The sequence below is a fragment of the Hemitrygon akajei genome, chromosome 18 (genome assembly GCF_048418815.1).
Source record: "Hemitrygon akajei chromosome 18, sHemAka1.3, whole genome shotgun sequence".
Taxonomy (NCBI): Eukaryota; Metazoa; Chordata; class Chondrichthyes; order Myliobatiformes; family Dasyatidae; genus Hemitrygon; species Hemitrygon akajei.
In genome coordinates, this window is record NC_133141.1 from 69,070,255 (window position 1) to 69,090,352 (window position 20,098).

At 41.5% G+C, this 20,098-nt stretch overlaps 2 protein-coding genes across 4 annotated transcripts in view; one reads left to right on the top strand and one right to left on the bottom strand.

Annotated features, from left to right (window-relative positions):
- srcin1a (SRC kinase signaling inhibitor 1a) overlaps positions 1–9,366 on the top strand; it is a 616,941-nt gene extending 607,575 nt beyond the window's left edge. For all 3 annotated transcript variants that reach the window (XM_073071787.1, XM_073071788.1, XM_073071786.1), the window contains one exon: positions 8,969–9,366. In XM_073071787.1, the coding sequence (XP_072927888.1) occupies positions 8,969–9,124 (156 nt within the window). In that variant the 3' untranslated portion in view covers positions 9,125–9,366. The remainder of the gene's footprint in view (positions 1–8,968) is intronic.
- LOC140741506 (rho GTPase-activating protein 23-like) overlaps positions 1–20,098 on the bottom strand; it is a 252,070-nt gene that overhangs the window by 7,598 nt on the left and 224,374 nt on the right. Inside the window, 2 exon segments of the mRNA XM_073071782.1 lie at positions 13,974–14,079; positions 15,140–15,181. Of these exon segments, the coding sequence (XP_072927883.1) occupies positions 13,974–14,079; positions 15,140–15,181 (148 nt within the window).

The following is a 20,098-nucleotide window of genomic DNA, read 5'->3' on the forward strand; positions in this document are numbered from 1 at the left end:
GTCTTCCAGAACTTGGCCTTTTATGTGTAAGAGATTCAAGTGCTTATTTGACTCTTCTTAAATGCTGTCAATGACTCAGCTTCCACTGCTCTCTCAGACAACATACTTCAGATACTCTCTTGATGAAAAAACGTCCTCTTCACATCCCTTCTAATTCTCTTACCCTTTAATGTAGATCTATGCCCTGGAGTGTATCTAGCAATGATAAGGGGAATGGTTTTCTGCAGTCTAGCCTATCTATACCACTCATGACTTTAGACTTCAATCATGTCACCTCTGAAACTCCTCACTCCAGGGACAACTGACTCAGGTTCTGAATAATACGCACAAAATGTTGGAGGAACTCAGCACGAAAGGCAGCACCTATGGAGTGGAATAAAGAGCTGACTTTTTGGGCCAAGGCCCTTCATCAGGACTGCGAAGGATTTTATGACCCTCTTCTGTTTATGATATAGTTGCTCCAGTCTGTCATCATAAGTGAAATGTTTTGTCCCGGAGAACATCCTGGTGAATCTCCTCTGTACCTTCTCTTTCTTCACTATCACATTTCCTATAGCATGGTGACCACACATAGTACTCCAACTGATGTCTGACCAGTGTTTTAGCATTTTGTGTATGTTGCTTTGGATTTCCAGCATCTGCAGAATCCCTCGTGTTTACAATTTGCTGCTCCATTGCAAAGTCTCTTTGAGGGATGCATACCCTGAATAAGTTTAAATCTTCTTTTCGACGGGAGTTCAATGAGACCCTCTTCCGCTACTCCCCCTCTGTGATCTCTGTTGCCATTCAACTCTTCGACCATATACTTTTTCCAGACTTGCTAGCACAGCCATGTATACCTTTTAGCTGTCCTCCTTCCCCTCCCCCACCTTTTTATTCTAGCGTCTTTCCCCTTCCTTTGCAGTCCTGAAACACCCACTATTTAATTATCTGAATAGATGCTTTGACTTGCTGAGTTCCTCCAGCATCTTGTGTGTGTGTATCATTTTGGATTTCCAGCATCTGCAAAATTTCCTGTGTTTATGCTTTATGAAGTTGGACTATAGTTGGCAAACTTCAGTGTGCATACCCCTTTTAAATGAACAACACCAAGAGCAAATGCCCCATGAAACCCAGAAGAGAGCATCCTGACTGGTTGCATCATTGCTTGGTAAGGAAACATCAATGCCAGAGGAAGGAAAAAGCGATGGATACAGCCCAGTCCATCATAGGCAACACCCTTCCCACCACTGAGCACATCTACAAGGAAGCAGCATCCATCATCAAGGATGTTATACTTTCTTCTCGCTGCTGCCATCAGGAAGGATGTACAGGAGCTCAGGTCCCACACCACCAGATTCAGAAACAGTCATTACCCCTCAACCATTAGGAAGGAGGTACAGGAGCCTCAGGCCCCACACCACCAGATTCAGAAACAGTCATTACCCCTCAACCATCAGGAAGGAGGTACAGGAGCCTCAGGCCCCACACCACCAGGTTCAGGAACAGTTATTACCCCTCAACTATCAGGAAGGAGGTACAGGAGCCTCAGGCCCCACACCACCAGGTTCAGGAACAGTTATTACCCCTCAACTATCAGGAAGGAGGTACAGGAGCCTCAGATCCCACACCACCAGGTTCAGGAACAGTTATTACCCCTCAACTATCAGGAAGGAGGTATAGGAGCCTCAGGCCCCACACCACCAGGTTCAGGAACAGTTATTACCCCTCAACTATCAGGAAGGAGGTATAGGAGCCTCAGGCCCCACACCACCAGGTTCAGGAACAGTTATTACCCCTCAACTATCAGGAAGGAGGTATAGGAGCCTCAGGTCCCACACCACTAGGTTCAGGAACAGTTGTTACCCTATAACAATCAGCCTCCTGAATCACCTCAACATTGAACTGATTTCACAACCTACAGACTCACTTTCAAGGACTCTAAAATTCATGTTCTCAGTACTACTTATTTACTTTTTTGTATTTTCTACACTCAGTTTGTCTTCTTTTGTACATTTGTTGCTCGTCAGTAGCTTTTCATTGATTCTATTGTATTTCTTTGTTCTACTGTGAATACCTGCAAGAAAATGAATCTCAGGGTAGTATATGGTGACATATACGTACTTTGATAATAACTTTACTTTGATCTTCAATGAAGAAGTGAACATATTCGCTCTGGACAGTAAATGGACTTAAAAATTGTTCTACAGCAGCAAAGGTATGTCAACATAGTGCTATGGGAGGGCATGAAAGCAGCATGGGGATATACCAATCAGTTCAATTGTTTTGTGTATAAATCCCAAAGTGCTGATACAAGAGACCAAAGCAATTCAGCTGCTGATGACCTCTTATTTGTTGGGACTTCCATGGTCTGGCATGATTCCTCAATGGACTAATCAGAATTAGGCACCAACCACAAACAAGAGGAAATCTGCAGACACTGGAACTCCAAGCAGCACACACCAGCATTTTGTGTGTGTTGCTTAGACATCAACTACCTCATCTACAGCAAAAAAAGTTCAAAAATTTATTTTCAATAGAATATATCTACCAGCGAGGCGTTTTAAGTTTCTCACTTATCATCATGCAAATACTGTGTCAAGGTTAAAGGATTCAAGTTCGGACAATGAGATTTTGCTCACATAAAACGCAAAGCTGTTTTCAATTAAAATTGTTAATATTAAGACTCCACACAACAGACAAGAAAGACAGAATTAGAGTGGAGTATGAAAGACGAAGAAATGATGGAATTAAGGCAGAGTGCAAACTATGTTTGCTAAACATTGCTGAAATTTCACTAATATAAAAAAAACTATATATGCTTCTTCAAAATGTTTGGCCCAAGTAATCAAACAATAAATTACACTTTTAATCCTCCCACCTCAGCAGAGTGCAACTTTCTACTCTATCATCTTTAATTGATGTCACGTGCCTACTGGGTGCCAGCCAAGATCCCCCACCTGAGGCTATCCCGGCTCCCTCTCTTCTTGGGACAGAAGGTGCCATGCTACCATGTTCAGGAACAGATGATGCCCTGCAAGCATCAGGCTCCTGGCTTCACTGACTCCACAGCCTGTAGACCAGGAGTTCCCAAACTCTTTTTATGCCATGAACCCCTACCATTAACCGAGTGTACAGTGTACACTCAGTTTTAGGGTATCTGCCTTTGTTGTGTAAGTTCTTTTTCATTCATTCTTTGTACTTCTTTATTTTCCAGTGGATGCCTGCAAGAAGATGAATCTGAAGGTTGTATATGGGATACATACTTCGATAATAAATTTACTTTGAATTTTGAGTGTTAGGTATCTTAGGTAAGGACAAAATTATAGGGGAATCAATGCTAAAGATCAATGCCTGATACTGAAATAAGTTAGTTAAAGCTAAGGTGGAAAGATAGTCTGATGCATTTTTCAATGAAAATGTTATATTGTAATTATTTAGAAAATAGTAGGGTATATTAAGTTATGGGGGCAGGTGCATTTAACATAATATATTGGATGGGTCATCATGGTGAATGCTGTCTGCTCTCTTTAATGGAGGATGACAATCAGACAGGGTGTACAGTAAGTAACCGATCCAATGCTGCATGTGATGACAGGTTAAAATCTATCACTTTAGATTTATGTAACATAATACTGGAAATAATGTAACAACACAGCAGTAGAATACAGCTACCATCTACTCAGACAAAATTTACAAGGATGTTGTTGGGACTTGAGGATAGGGACAGGTTGAATAGGCTAGGGCTTTATTCCCTGGAGTGTAGGAGAATGAGGGGAGATTTGATAGAGGTGTATAGAATGATGAGGGGTATAGATAAGGTAAATGCAAGCAGGCTTTTTCCACTGAGGTTGGGTGAGACTAGAACTAGAGCTCACAGGTTAAGGGTGAGAGGTGAAATGTTTAAGGGGAACTTTACTCAGAGGGTGGTGAGAGTGTGGAACCAGCCATCAGCTGAAGTGGTGGATGTGGCTTCAATTTCAATATTTAAGAAGTACGTGGATGGGAGATGTGTGGAGGGCTAAGGTCGAGGTGCAAGTCAATGGAATTAGGCAGCACTGGATAGGCTGAATGGCCTGGTTCTGTGCTATTGTGTTCTATGGCCCTACTCCCATATTGACATCGCATGCAGCGATTTGCTGCCTAGGGACTTTCCAAGTCTGCAGTTGGTTACAACAATATTTGTCCTTGCTAAAGTAATGAATGGATTGCATGTGCATCACCTTCATGGAATTTAATGGAATAGGCAGATAAGGTTTGTCAGTAATTCACTACTAAAACAAAATAATCTTAATTTTGCTTCTTAGTGAAAGAAACATGAAGGACTAAAGGCTCTGATATATTAAAAAAATCTAACCTTGGGCAGGGAAACTACTATGGTAGTTTTCTATAGAACTGAAGGACTTTGACCCCTCACCATCTCACTATCACTGATTCTGTGAACAAAATTAAAACTGTTTATAAAGCTAGTTAACTTTTTTTGGAATGAAAATCACAGACTGGGCTGCAACCCAGAAACACAAGGATTCTCTGGAATGTGAATCCTGTGGTATACTGTACACGATTCCAAATACATTATTTTGCAGTTAATATATTATCAATTATGCCAAACACACCCTCTTGCTTCAGATTTGGTCCAATGTGTAGGAAAGAGCTCTTTTTTTAGGACTTTAAAAATAAATAATTTTCCAACTCAGATACTATAGCTTACACTCTGCATGAGATGGTAATGGTAGCTTCAGTTATAAGAAAGAGTGGAGGAGATGTGGGGCTTGGTACACCACCAGAAGCTTGCAATCTATACGAGTGACAAGAGAATTGATCTGATTATTGAAATTCAGGTATGACTGGGCAAAACAAACATAAGAATTTTAAGTTTTAAAATTGCAATGTGATGGGATAAGCAAGATGAGATGGGTCTGCGAGTCTACTGGGGAAGTCGAAGGCCCAATGTCTGTAACTCCGCAAGTCCACCAGAGATTGGAGAGCAGAGTTGGTCTGTCCTGGGGTTGGAGGACTGCCTGTGTGCTTGCCTGGATGGGTGGGTGGGGAGGACAAAAGGGGCTTATTTTGCTGTAGATTTGTTGCTGTTGCTCTGTTGTTGATGCTTGTGTTGTTCTACTGAATATGTTGGTTATGCAATGCTGGCGCCAGAATGTGTGGTGGCACTTGTGGGCTGCCCCTCAGCACATCTTTCTGTTGTGTTGGTTGTTAACACATATATTTCACCATTTGTTTTAATGTATATAATAAATAAATGAATCTGAATGAATGAGTGCAGTGGGGATGTTAAGTTGCAATATTTAATTTTGTGTCTGATACAACTGCATATCAAATTATAAGATATATATGTATTCTAGCATGGAATTCTACCATTTTGGTGCATAATGGGTGGATTTCTGTGGATCATCTATTAGCTCAGTTACATTGCATACAGTTCTGGTCGGCAAGGATTTTAAGGCTTTGGAGAAGGTGCAGAAGAGGTTCACCAGGATGCTAGTTGGATTAGAGGGCAAGTGCTATAACAAGAGGTAGGACAAACTTGGGTTGTTTTCTCTGGAGCTAAAGAGGCTGAGGAGAGATCTGATAGTGGCTTATGACTATGAGAGGCATAAATAGAGTAGACAGACATCATCTGTTTCCAAGGGTTGAAATGTCTAATACAAAAGGGCATGCATTTAAGGTGAGAGGGTGTAATTTCAAAAGAGATGTGAAGGGCAAATGGTGAGGGGCATTTTTTTTTCACAGAGTGTGGTGGGTGCCTGGGGTGGTGGCAGAGGCAGATACATCAGGAACTTTTAAGAGATGTTTAGATAGGCACCTGAATATGAGGAGAATGGAAGAATATGGATATTTTGTAGGCAGAAGGGATTAGTTTAGTTGGCCAATTGATTACTAATTTAATTGTTTCGGCATAACATTGTGGGCCTAAAGGCCTGTTCCTGTGCTAACTGTTCTATGTTCTATATAAAGGTAACACAGCTTATTAGAATCAAGGTAAACATTTTCTGTTGGGGCAAACCCTAAGTAGACCAATGCATCGAATACTTACGTAAATTACTTTACTGAGAGTTGGAAGATATTCAGAGCTGAGTTAGAATCTTAGATGTACAAACAAAAATACTTCAGCAGCATTAACCTTGTGTAATCAGCTATTCAAAAGTAAACACTGATTAAGAAGAGATATAATTTTGTGTTTGCATTTAATCAGGCATAAGAATCTGCCAATTTATTCTCTTTATTAATTTCGTTCTTTTTTACTTTCTGGGCGTGATTTTGTCTTTTTTGATTTTCTGCGCATGCAAACAATACTTCAGTTGAAGCACAGACCCAAGTCTCATCCACTTTCTCTTCATGATCAACAAACATTTCTTGTTAAACGGAGCATTACGACAGAGGAGCTAGATCCTACCCAGTTTTATTTCTCCACGAGGTCCGCTTTAGGAACAAGAAATAGTAGAAAGAACGTAAGGAAACACCCAATACAGAGAGGAAATTGGAAAAAAGAAGCAGCAATTCCTATGATTCCTTAACTTCGCCATCCTTATCATGTAATACAGCTTAAGAAACTGCAGCTATGTCTTTACAGATTATTTATCATTGATTAAAATAATTAGATTTCTGTTTAGGTTTGATTGCTAGCTACCTGATAAGGGGTAAGAGAGCCTTCTACTAATACTGTGAAATAAGACTATAAGACCAAAGATCAGGGAGTACACCTGGTTGAAGTAACTCTTGCTTTTTTTTGATAACCTCAATGCAATCTTTAGCATCTACATTAGATTCTCTCACCATGGTTGTAATATCACCATGCTGATCAACTTGGCCTTCATCCAGTGTCAAGGCTGGTGATAGATATATTACAGGCATTGAAGAGACTCTTGGATAGACATGATAAAATGAAAGTTGTTCAAAGCATCCATTAAAAAAGACTATTAATCCATTTTTTACTGTACAGACCATAAGACATAGGTGCAGAATACAGCCATTCGGCCCATCAAGCCTGCTCCACCATTCCATCGTGGCTGATTTATTATACCTCTCAACCCCATTCTCCTGCTTTCTCCTTGTAACTTTTTGACACTGTTTAATCAAGAACCTATCAGCCTCTTATTTAAATATACCCAATGACTTAGCTTCCACAGACTCACCACTGCCTGGCTAAAGAAATTCCTCCTCATCTCTGTTCTAAAAGGACATCACTCTATTCTGAGGCTGTGCCCTCTGGTTTTGAACTCTCCCACTATAGGAAATATTCACTCTATCAAGGTCTTTCAATATTCGATAGGTTTCAATGACATCTCCCCTCATTCTTCTAAACTCCAAGCAAGTCAAGGCTCAGAGTTAACAAATACTCCTCATACATTAACCCTTTCATTCTCATGAACTTCCTTTGGATCCTCTCTAAAGACAGCATATCCTTACTTAGAATGGTCAAACAGGAATAGGAATAAGGGATCAGTGTTCTACTGATTACTGGCCTGCCAACAGATTTCAAAATATTGATTTGCTTGTTATTAAATGCTACGAGAATTAACTTCTTGTTTACTTATACTTCAGTAGCAAAAAAAGTCCAAAATTATTTTTAAAAATTGCATGCCAAGATATTCTATTCAAACATTACTACAACTCGTTTTAACAATTAAGGGTGTTTATAAATTCACAGATGGTACGTTGTTTCACTCATGGACAATGAACTTTATGGTGAGAGGCAAAGATAGACCAGTCAAGCTATAAGAAGAGCACATGTGAGAAGGACCTGGAAAGAACACACACAAGTGAAAGACAGATGCATGTTTAGACGCAGTTTTCAAATTATTGCTAATTAACCAATTCCTGGACAGTCTGTATATTCATCAGCCACCAAACCAGATTCTGCTGAAGATGTAAACTATAGGTTTAAATTACTTAAGTGAACAAATGAGTTTTAAAAACATCACTCATTATTATGATATAAATTATAGTACATTAATATTACCAAATATCATATTTCATGTAAACATCATAGTGTACTCCAGAAGTATTTCTTGCTTTAATATACTTCATAAGAGCATCATCTGTAACTTAAATCCTACAGTCAGTTGGTATTATGGTGGGCTGAAAAATAACTATAGCCACAATTCTAATAGATGACTCCATACCAATGCACATTTTGAAATTCCAATTCACAATTTTCTATAGGGTACTGACTCATTTGATGAAAGCAAGGTAAAGCCTACATTAAAATAACAGAGAATTTTAGATGAACAACATTAAGATTCTTTACAGGATCATCCTGCCAATTTAAACAAGGACTAGATAGCGTGGATGTGGAGAGGATGTTTCCTATAATATCAATCTAATCATGCCTCAGCTCCAGGTTTATGGAGACTTGTTCATGAGAATGATCCTGGTAATGAAAGGGTTAATGTATGAGAAGTGTTTGATGGCTCTAGGCCTGTACTCACTGGAGCTCAGAAAAATAAGGGGTCTCATGAAACCTATCGAATATTGAAAGGCTTCACAGGCAGGACATGGAGAGGAAATTTCCTACAGTGGGGCAGTCGAGGACCAGAGGGCACAGAGATGAGGAGGAATTTCTTTAGCTAGAGGGTAGAGAATCTGTGGAATTCATTGCCACAAATGGCTGTGGAGGCCAAGACATTGGGTATATTTAAAGTAGTTGATAGGTTCTTGTTTATTAAGGGCATCATCACAGGGAGAAGGGTAGAAGAATGGGTTTGAGAGGGATAGTAAATCAGCCAGAGTAGACTCGATTGGCCTAATTCTGCTCCTATGTCTGGTCTTATTTCATCCAATTCTCAATCCTGCTGTCCATAGACTCTACAGATTGGTTGTAAATCATCTCAGGAGATGTTCCAAGCTCTGCAAAAATTGCAAGTGGCAGTACACACTTCACTTGGGAGCTTAGGAGATAAAGGCACCTAATGGCAACTCTTTTGCTTTCATCTTCAGAAACAGCTCTAATTCTATCTTTAATCCCTTTTAGGGTTCTTTTGAAGGTCCTGACCTGGAGTTACACGCTGACTTTGGTTCTTTGCGGGAATGGGACCTGCTGTCGGGGTCTCACGATTGGCCGTTATTCAATATACCAAGGATGTGGCCTAGAAGATTAGCTTGCCTATGGAGTTTTGGGATTTCATGAGGTTGGTGCCTCTGCAGGAAATCGGTGTGTCGTGGGAGATGAAAGGTTTCTGGCTGTGTGCCCAGAGACCCGAGTTCCTTGGGAACAGAGCTTGGAAAAAGCAACGCAACGGACTTTTAACATTGTAAATCAGCGAGTTGCTTGTTATATCTCCTCTCACTGTGAAATGGATACACCTCTTTTTCCCTTATAAGGGAGAGAAAGAGCCGGTGGAATGTTGAATTCCCGGGTGAACGAGTAGTCTTTGGGGTGACTGCAAGTCTGTGTCTTTATTGATGCTTTGCTACAGGCTTGAGTGCTCGGTGGGGGGCACCAATACTTTTTTTTGCTGGTGGGGGGGATCGTTACCTTGCTGCTGCTCATGTGTGGGTGGGGGGCTTTGGGGTTCTAACATTTAACTGTCATTCATTCTTTGGGGCACTCCTCGGCTTACGTGGATGGTTGCAAAGAAAAAGAATTTCAGGATGTATATTATATATATTGCTCTGACATTAAATGTACCTTTTAAACAAATGAAACTGTGACTGCTCTTGCAACTGAACGATTACAATTTCACCAGTGAGAAATACAATCAGTGACCACTTTATTAGGTACAGAAGTGGAACCCAGTGTGATCTTCTGCTGCTGTAGCCCATACACTTCAAGGCTTTGATGTGTTGTGTGTTCAGAGATGACCTTCTACACACTGCTGTTGTAACACGTGATTATTTGAGTCCTTCCTGTCAGCTCGAACCAGTCTGGCCATTCTCCTCTGCCCTTTCTCATTAACAAGGCCTTTTCACTCACAGAACTACCACTCACTGGATTTTTTTTTGCTTCTCGCCCCATTCTCTGTAAACTCTTGAGATTGTTGTGTGTGAGAATCCCAGGAGTTTCTGAGATACTCAATCCACCCCATCTGGCACCAACAATCATTCCACAGTCAAAGTCACTCAGATTTCTTCCCCATTCTGATGTTTGGTTTGAACAACAATTGAATCTCTTGACCATGTCTGCATGTTTTTATGCACTGAGTTGCTACCACATCATTGGCTGAGTAGATAACTACTTTATCAAGCAGGTATACAGGTGTACCTAATAAAGTGGCCACTAAGTGTATAATCGCCAGATTATGAGTGACTTTCACCTTTAGTTGGTAACAGCAGAATACCTTGGTCCCAACATGTTAATATCTAGACTCCTGATCACATCAGAACAGAAAACTAGAAGACTTTTCATCTCACTCAGTTTCTCCAGGTAACTATGGTATTGAAAGGAAAGCTAACCAGCCCTCCGAATCATCAGAGAACCTGTTTCCAATGCAGAGACTGGGAGTTGATCAAAGCCATCAGACAAACTTTAATGGTGATTGCTTAACCCCTTTGCTATGACTTGGAGGCATGGATCGAGCGGATAGCTAAAGATCCAGGGTGGAATTGGCTAATATGGGGGGGGGGGGGGGGCATAACTTTCATTTGTATGGAGGAAAGTAAAGAAGGGATGTCTGAGGTAGGTTTTTTTTTACACAGAGAGTGGTGAGTGCATGAAACACACTGCCAGGGATGGAGGCAGATACATTAAGGACATTTATGAGACTCTTAGACAGGCACATGGTGATAGAAAAATAGAGGGCTATGTAGGAGTGAAGTATTAGATTGTTTTTAGAGTAGGTTAAATGGTTGGTACAACATCATGGACTGAGCTGTATTGTTCTATGTTTTACGACTTTGGTATCATGGGTGTCATGTAACAGGATTTGGACACACACAATGCTGGAGGAACTCAGCAGGTCAGGCAGCACCTATGGAAACAAGTACAGTCGACGTTTTGGGCCGACACCCTTCGGCAGGACTGGAGAAAAAAAAATGAGGAGTAGATTTAAAAGGTTGAGGAGGGGAGAGAAACACACAAGGTGATAGGTGAAGCCAGGAGGGATGAAGTAAATAGCTGGGAAGTTGATTGGTGAAAGAAATACAGGGCTGGAGAAGGGGGAGTCTGATAGATGAGGATAGAAAGGTATGGAAGAAAGAAAAGGTGAGGGAGGAGCACCAGAGGGAGGCTATGAGCAGGTAAGAAGATATAATGTGTCCGGTGCTCCTGGTGTGGCCTTCTGTATATTGGTGAGAACTGACGTAGATTGGGAAACTGCTTCGCCGAGCACCAACCGCCAGAAGAAGTGGGATCTCCCAGTGGCCATCTATTTTAATTCCATTTCCTATTCCCATTCCGATACGTCTATCCTCCACTGTCATGGGTAGCCTCCAACCTGATGACATGAAGATCGATTTCCGAACTTCTGGTAATGGTCCCACCTGCCCCCTCCTTCACCAGTCCCCATCCCCTTTTCCCTCTCTCACCTTCTTGTCCACCCATCACTTCCCTCTGGTGCTTCTCCCTGCTTTTCTTTCTTCCATGGCTTTCTATTTCCCCCCTTCTCCAGCCCTGCATCCCTCTCCCCAATCAACTTCCCAGCTCTTTACTTCACTCCTCCCCCTCCAGGTTTCACCTATCGCCTGGTGTTTCTGTCTCCCCTACCCCACATTTTAAACCTGTTCCTGATCTTTTTTTCTCCGGTCCTGCCGAAGGGTCTCAGCCCAAAATGTCGACTACATTCTTTTCCTTAGATACTGCCTGGCCTGCTGAGTTCCTCCAGCATTTTGTGTGTGTTGCTTGGATTTCCAACATCTGCAGACCTTCTCTAGTTTGTAGCATGATTTGGATGATGTCCTGGCAGGCCAAATGATGTGATTAAATAAACATTTAAAGAAAATAGCGCACTCTTGTCAAGCAACTGCATATCCTGTTACAACATCAAACATCTAATAAAAATAAGTTGTCAAAAATTTAGGGCAGCATGGTGGTGAGGTGATTAGCAAAACGCTATTACAGTGTTAGCGACTCGGGTTCAATTCACCTTGCTGTCTGTAAGGAGTTTGCACATTCTCCTCGTGACCTCATCCTCTGGGAGCTCCGGTTTCCTCCCACATTCCAAAAGACGTGCAGGTTAGTAGGTTAACTGGTCACACAGGTACAATTGGGCAATATGGGATCGTTGGGGCCAGAAGGGGCTGTTATCGTGCTGTATCCCTAAATTCCCAGCAACATGGTTGGGCTGTAAACATTGTATTGTTGTACCAAAAGAATTTCCCACAGATCCCTGAGTATAATGCAAATTATTCAGCACTAATAGCAAATTCCCACCGAAGAACTCAAGCCAATAATTTGCTTGTGATCAACCTATCAGTTATCTTGGTCTGACAACCTTAAATTCAGCAACACTTTTAGAATCATCAAAACAAAACAAAGAATTAATGATTTTTTAAAAATGCAGGTGCCAGAAATATGAGATTAAAACAAAATTTGCAGTCTTAGAGGAACAGGGAAAAATAACCACATTATAAACTGAAGAGATTCTGCAGATGCTTGAAATCCAGAGCAACACACCCAAAATTCTGGAGGTCAGGCAGCATTTATAGAAATGTGTCATAAGGGGGCAGGAGGCTGGACCCAAGTGCAGGATGCAGGCACTGAAGTATTAGAGGCAGGACGGGAACAACTAAACGAGAGACAAGACGTGGAGACCATGGTATGCGTGAGGGACATGACATTCAAGGTGATTCTGGGGTTCTGGGAGAGTCTTAGAGTTCAGGCAGGCAGGAGGATCCCAGAGTTTAGGCAAGGCAGGATCCCGGAGCTCAGGCAAGGTGGGATCCCGGAGTTCAGGCAAGGCAGGATCCCGGAGTGCAGGCAAGGCAGGATCCCGGAGTGCAGGCAAGGCAGGATCCCGGAGTGCAGGCAAGGCAGGATCCCGGAGCTCAGGCAAGGCAGGATCCCGGAGTGCAGGCAAGGCAGGATCTTGGAGTTCAGGCAGGGTCTAGGAGTTCACTGGGCAGGCCACATAACTCCTGGGCAGGGTCCAGACCTCCCAGGCAGGAACACAGGGGCCTGGGCAGGGTCAGGACCTCCCAGGCAGGAACACGGGGGCCTGGGCAGGGTTGGGACCTCCCAGGCAGGAACACGGGGGCCTGGGCAGGTCACGGGACACCTGGGCAGGTTGCGGGGCTCAACCCGTCGATGGAGAGGGATAGGTAGGGGCAGATACCTCTGGGCGGGCCGCATAACTCCTAGGCAGGGCCCGAACCTCCCAGGTAGGAACACGGGGACCTGGGCAGGAAGGGGCAGAGTCCCCTGCCGGGCAATGGCAGTCCGGCCAGGCTTGCCTGACAGAGGCAAGGGATAGGAAGGGAACTTGGTCCAGGGCGACTGCCAGACTTACTCGAAGAACTCGTCTTTAATGAGGGGAACTCCAAGCCAGGGCAACTGGAGGAACAGGGTAAACAGGATAGGCAGAACAACCTATATATACAAGCCCCCTATATACACCGCCAGCCGATGGGCATCAGGTGCGCCTCCTTGAGCCCCAACAAGCCACAGTGATCCACAGGTGTGACTAATTGGGCTCAAGAGTGAAAGGAGGGACGGCTACAAGACCCGGAGTCCAGAATCTGCCGACCGGATCAAGACCCGGAATGCAAGTTCAGGACCGGACCATAACAGAAATGAGTAAACGGTCGACATTTCACATTAATTTTAAGAAGTAAAGAAGGAGGGGGGTAGGGTCAAATCAGGGTTTGCCATGGAGAGATGCTGCAGGGGTCATTCAGATAAAAGAGGGTCCAAAATGTTATCTCTGTTTCTCTTTCCACATATACCGGCTGACCTGCTGAGTATTTGCTTTAGTTCTTGTTGTTTAAGTTAAAAATACTCTTAAACCACTAAAACTAGAACTGTACTAACTATCTACACTTTTAATATATTAAATCAGTTTGGATGAGCCAACATTACGGAGAAATGAAATTTATTTTATTACCTGAGATATCCCCTGGTGCTCCTCCCGTTCTCCCAATGTTTGAGAGGAGATGGTCTATGTTTGGTACTGGTTGTAATTCTGTATTATTTCCATGGTCAACTGGGGCCTGCAACAAAATACATTTTACATTACATTATTGACATAATGTATCTTTTTTTGTTAATCCTCAATAATAATTAATAAAAAAGATTTTTAAATGAAAATGAAAATACATTTTACAAGTTTATTTTTATTTCAATATTGTTTCCAAAGTCATTTATTAGTTACAAATAATTACACCTATTTCATAAAGGTGCGTGCATTTAGTTATCTTCTGATCACAGCAAACGGTGAAGTAAGATGCAGATTTTTCCATGAGAACAGTTATTATCCCGTGAAAGATGACCAGATGGGAGAGATGAAGCCAGTACCTCTCCAACCTACTTGAAGAGCATTTTCGCAATCATTAAAATGTTCAAAGCTCAAATCAAATTTATTATCAACGTAGATATATGTTACCATAGATGACTTTGGGATTCATTTTCTTATGGGCATTTACAGGAAAGTAAAGAAATACAATAGAAGTTATGAAAAACTTATGTTCTCAATATTATTCATTTACACATTTTATAAGTTACACAATTTGTCTTCTTGTGCACTTTGGTTGCTTCTCAATCTTTTAAATGCTAAAATCGAACCAACATCCACCACTTCTGGTGGCAGTTCGTTCCATACTCTTACCACTGAGTGGAGGGGTTGCCCCTCAGGTTCCCCTCAAGTACTTCAACTTTCACCCTTAACCCATGAAATCTAGTTCTGGTCTTACTCAACCTCAGTGGAAAAAGCTTCCTTACATAATTGACTCTATCTATACCTCTCATAATTTTGAATATCAAATTTCCCTCATTCTTCTACACTCTAGGGAATAAAATCCTAACATATACAACCTTTCCCAATAACTCAGATCCTCCAGTCCTGGCTTCATCCTTGTAAATTTTCTCTGTACTCTTTCAATCTTATTGATATCTTTTCTGTTGGCAGGTGACCAGAACTGCACACAATTCTCCAAATGTGGCCTCACCAATGTCGTATACAACTTCTGTGCACAATACTCTGATTTATGAAGGGCAATGTGCCCAAAGTTCTCGTTACGAGTCTTCAAGTTATAGGGAACGTACGAGTCCTACCTTCTCATCCGTGTCTCCATCTTCATTGAAAAACCAGTCATACTGCAAAAGAAAAATGCAAATTGGTTTCAAAAGTAATTCAAATTATCCACTAGCCAATGGAACAATGCTTCAAAGGGACGTGACATTCCACAGATCCTGACAGAATTCAGCATATTAGAGTTTGCCCTTGTTACAAAAATTGAAAGAAAAACGGAGTAGATGTTGGAAATCCAATACGAGAAAAATGCAGGGAAGGAGTGCCTTGATATTGACACAGATGTCTGTGGATATTAAGTTATTGAGTATATTTAAAGGGCACAGTGAGAAGGCAGGAGAATGGAGTTGAGAGGGATAATAATAAATCAGCTATGATGGACTGGCGGAGCAGATTAATGGGCTGAACAGCCTAATTCTGATCTAATGCCTTATGGTCTTGTGGTCTTTTAAGCAGTAAGACAATTCAGAACTGTTTTGCTCACTGCGCTTTCAGGCATTCATGGTTGGAGGTGCCAGAAACAGATGCGAGTGAAAATGAAACAATTTCACGACCTCAACAAGTTAGGACCTACGAAGAACTTGAAGGTATCAACAATCATCTTGAATATTACAATTAAAATGAAGATTTAGAGGATGCAATGATTGATATCATTGTATGAAGGCAGTCCATTATCCCTACTAGGTGTTTGCACTGATTTTGTTCGTTGCCTACACTGGATAAATTCCTCTGCTGATAACTATTAAGAACTAAATCACAGTCTTACGGTACTGTAGTACTATTGGTAGTGCTCAAATTTGTTCTGTATTTCATTTAAATACACAATTTGTTACTCAGTTTATCTTTTTTATACCTATTTAACTACTTCCATGAAATTTCAACTAATTGGGGCAGCCACATAACTGGGGCAAAATGTACTGGTCCCAATGTATCCCAAATAATTGCTACAGATCCAAAACAGCTTTATGAAAGTCTGGAGGGAAAACAGCAATTTGGCTCTACCAATGTACTATGTATAATGTTTAGTTATCATTACCCTACCAGAAGGTACTGTTGAGGTTGCAGTTAACGGGTGCATCCCAATGTAAAAGGGGGACAAAATCAAAAAGGGTGAATACAGGACTGAAGGTGTTGTATTTGAATGCACGCAGTATATGGAATAAAGTTAATGAACTTGTAGCACAGTTAGAGATTGGCAGGTATGATGTCGTGGGCTGAGTTGTGGCTGAAAGAAGATTAGAAGATTGTAGCTGAGATCTTAACATCCAAGGACAGGTAGGTAGATCGAGGGGGTGGGGTGACTCTGTTGGTAAAAAATTAAATCAAATCATTAGAAAGAGGTGACATAAGATCAGAAGGTGTAGAATCGCTGCGAGTAGAGCTAAAGAATTGCAAGGGTAAAAAGACCCTGATAGGAGTTACAGTGGTGCTAGAAAATTTGTCCAATATTACATGTATTTGCTGGAAACATTTGGGTGAAGTTATTGCAGTACAAGGGGGTGATACCAGTTACTTAAAGCAAAGGTTCACTTACATTTTCCAAGAAACACATGTAATATTGGATCATTTTTCTCAATAAATAAATGAACAAGTATAATATAACCATATAACAATTACAGCACAAAAACAGGCCATCTCAGCCCTTCTAGTCCATGCCAACGCTTACTCTCACCTAGTCCCACTGGCCCGCACTCAGCCCATAACCCTCCATTCCTTTCCTGTCCATATACCTATCCAATTTTACTTTAAACGACAAAACCGGACCTGCCTCTACCACTTCTACTGGAAGCTCATTCCACACAACTACCACTCTCTGAGTAAAGAAATTCCCCCTAGTGTTACCCTTAAACTTTTGCCCCCTAACTCTCAACTCATGTCCTCTTGTTTGAATCTCCCCTATTCTCAATGGAAAAAGCCTATCCACGTCAACTCTATCTATCTCCCTCATTATTTTAAATACCTCTATCAAGTCCCCCCTCAACCTTGTACGCTCCAAAGAATAAAGACCTAACTTGTTCAACCTTTCCCTATAACTTAGGTGCTGAAACCCAGGTAATCTTCTTTGTACTCTCTCTATTTTGTTGGTATCTTTCCTATAATTCGGTGACCAGAACTGTACACAATACTCCAAATTTGGCCTCACCAATGCCTTGTACAATTTTAACATTACATCCCAACTCCTATACTCAATGCTCTGATTTATAAAGGCCAGCATACCAAAAGCTTTCTTCACCACCCTATCCACATGAGATTCCACCTTCAGGGAACTATGCACCATTATTCCTAGATCACTCTGTTCTACTGCATTCTTCAATGCCCTACCATTTACCATGTATGTCCTATTTGGATTAGTCCTACCAAAATGTAGCACCTCACACTTATCAGCATTAAACTCCATCTGCCATCGTTCAGCCCACTCTTCTAACTGGCCTAAATCTCTCTGCAAGCTTTGAAAATCTACTTCATTATCCACAATGCCACCTATCTTAGTATCATCTGCATACTTACTAATCCAATTTACCACCCCATCATCCAGATCATTAATGTATATGACAAACAAATGCTTTTGTGTTATTTATTTAATTAGGTTTTCTCTATCTAGTTTTCGGACTTATGTGAAGATCTGATCACATTTTAGGTCTTACTTATGCAGAAATAGAGAAAATTCCGCAGGGTTCACAAACTTTCTGGCACACTTGTATATACAGACCTCCAAACAGCAGTAAGGATGTGGTCCACAAAACGGGAGATAGAAAATGGCAATGTTATGAGAGTCATGGAGAATTTCAATATGCAAGTAGATTGGGAAAATCAGGTTAGTGCTGGATCCCAAGAGGGGAAATTTATAGAATGGCCAGGAGATGGCTTTTTAGAGCAGCTCATGGTTGAGCCAACTATGGGATCAGCTATTCTGGATTGGGTGCTGTGCAATGAACTGGAATTGATTAGAGTGCTCAAGTTAAAGGAAATCTTAGGGGTCAGTGATCGTAATACGACAGAATTCACCCTGCAATTTGAGAAGGAGAAGCTAAAGTCAGATGTATCAATATTACAGTGGAGTAAAGGGAATTACAGAGGAATGAGAGAAGGAGTTGGCCAAAATTGATTGGAAGGGAACACTAGAAGGGATGATGGCAGAGCAGCAATGGCTGGAATTTCTGGGAGCAATTCAGAAAGTGCAGGATAGGTAGATCCCAAAGAAGAAGTCATATTCTAAAGGCAGGATGATACAACTTTGGCTGACAAGAGAAGTCAAAGCCAACATAAAAGCCAAAGAGGGCATAAAATATAGCAAAAATTAGTGGAAATCTAGAGGATCTGGAAGCTTTTAAAAACCAACAGGCAACAAAAAAGTCATAAAGAAGGAAAAGATCGAATATGAAGGTGAGCTCGCCAATTAATAATAGAGGATACCAAACGTTTCTTCAGATACATAAAGTGTAAAAGAGGGGTGTGAGTAGATATCAGACTGGAAAATGATGCTGCAGAGGTAGTAATGAGTGACAAGGAAATGGCAGACGAACTGAATAAATATTTTGCAGCAGTCTTCACTGTGGAAGACACCAGCAGTATGCCAAAAGTTTGAGAGTGCCAGGGGGCAGAAGTGTGTGAAGTTCCTTCTAGGGAGAAGGTTTTTGGGAAACTGAAAGGTCTGAATGTAGCTAAGTCACCTGGACCAGATAGTCTACCCCCAAGGTTCTGAAGAGATTGCGGAGTCATTAGCAATGATCTTTCAAGAATCAATTGATTTTGGCATGGTACTGGAGAAATGGAAAATTGCAAATGTCACTCCACTCTTCAAGAAGGGAGAAAGACAGAAGAAAAGAAATGATAGCAACACACACAAAATGCTGGAGGAACTCAGCAGGCCAGGCAGCATCTATAGAAAAAAGCACAGTCAACGTTTTGGGCCGAAACCCTTCGGATTTCCAGCATCTGTAGACTTTCTCTTGTTTGTGAAAAGAAATTATAGGCCAGTTAGTCTGACCTCAGTGGTTGGGAAGATGTTAGAGTCAATTGTTAAGGATGTGGTTTTGGGGTACTTGGAGGCACGTGATATAACAGGCCATAGTCAGCATGGTTCCTCAAGTGAAAATCTTGCCTGACAAATCTGTTGGAATTCTTTGAAGAGGTAACAAGCAGGGTAGACAAAGGAGAATTGGTGGATGTTGTGTACTTAGATTTTCAGAAGGTCTTTGACAAGGTGCCACACATGAAGCTGCTAAACAAGCTAAGAGGACATGGTATTACAGGAGAGTTCGAGCATGGATAATGGAGTGGCTGATTGGCAGGAGACATAAGAGTCGGAATAAAGGGAGCCTTTTCTGGCTGGCTGCCAGTGAGTAGTGGTATTCCACAGGGGTCTGTGTTGAGACCGATTCTTTTTATGTTATATGTCAATGATTTGGATGACAGAATTGATAGCTTTGTTGCAAAGATGCAAATGCTACAAAGATAGATGGAAGGGCAGGTAGTTTTGAGGAAGCAAAGAAGCTACAGAAGGACTTAGACAGATTAGGAGAATGGCAAAGAAATGGCAGATAGAATACCTGTTGGGAAGTTATGGTCATGCACTTTGATAGAAGAAATAAAAGCCTAGACTATCAGAGAAAAAAAATCAAAAATCTGAAGTGCAAAGGGTCTTCGGAGTCCTTGTGCAGGATTCCCTGAAGGTTAATTTGCAGGTTGAGTTGGTGGTGAGGAAGGCGAATGCAATATTGTCATTCATTTTGAGAGGACTGAAATATAAGAGCAAGGATGTAATTTTGAGACTTCATAAAGTACTGGTGAGGCTTCACTTGGAGTATTGGGCCCAATATTGAGCAGTTTTGGGCCCCTTATCTTAAAAAGGATTTCAAAGGAGGTTCACAAAAATTATTCTAGGATTATTCAGAATTGGATAGGTATATGGACAGGAAAGGAATGGAGGGTTATAGGCTGAGTGCGGGCCAGTGGGACTAGGTGAGAGTAAGCGTCGGCAC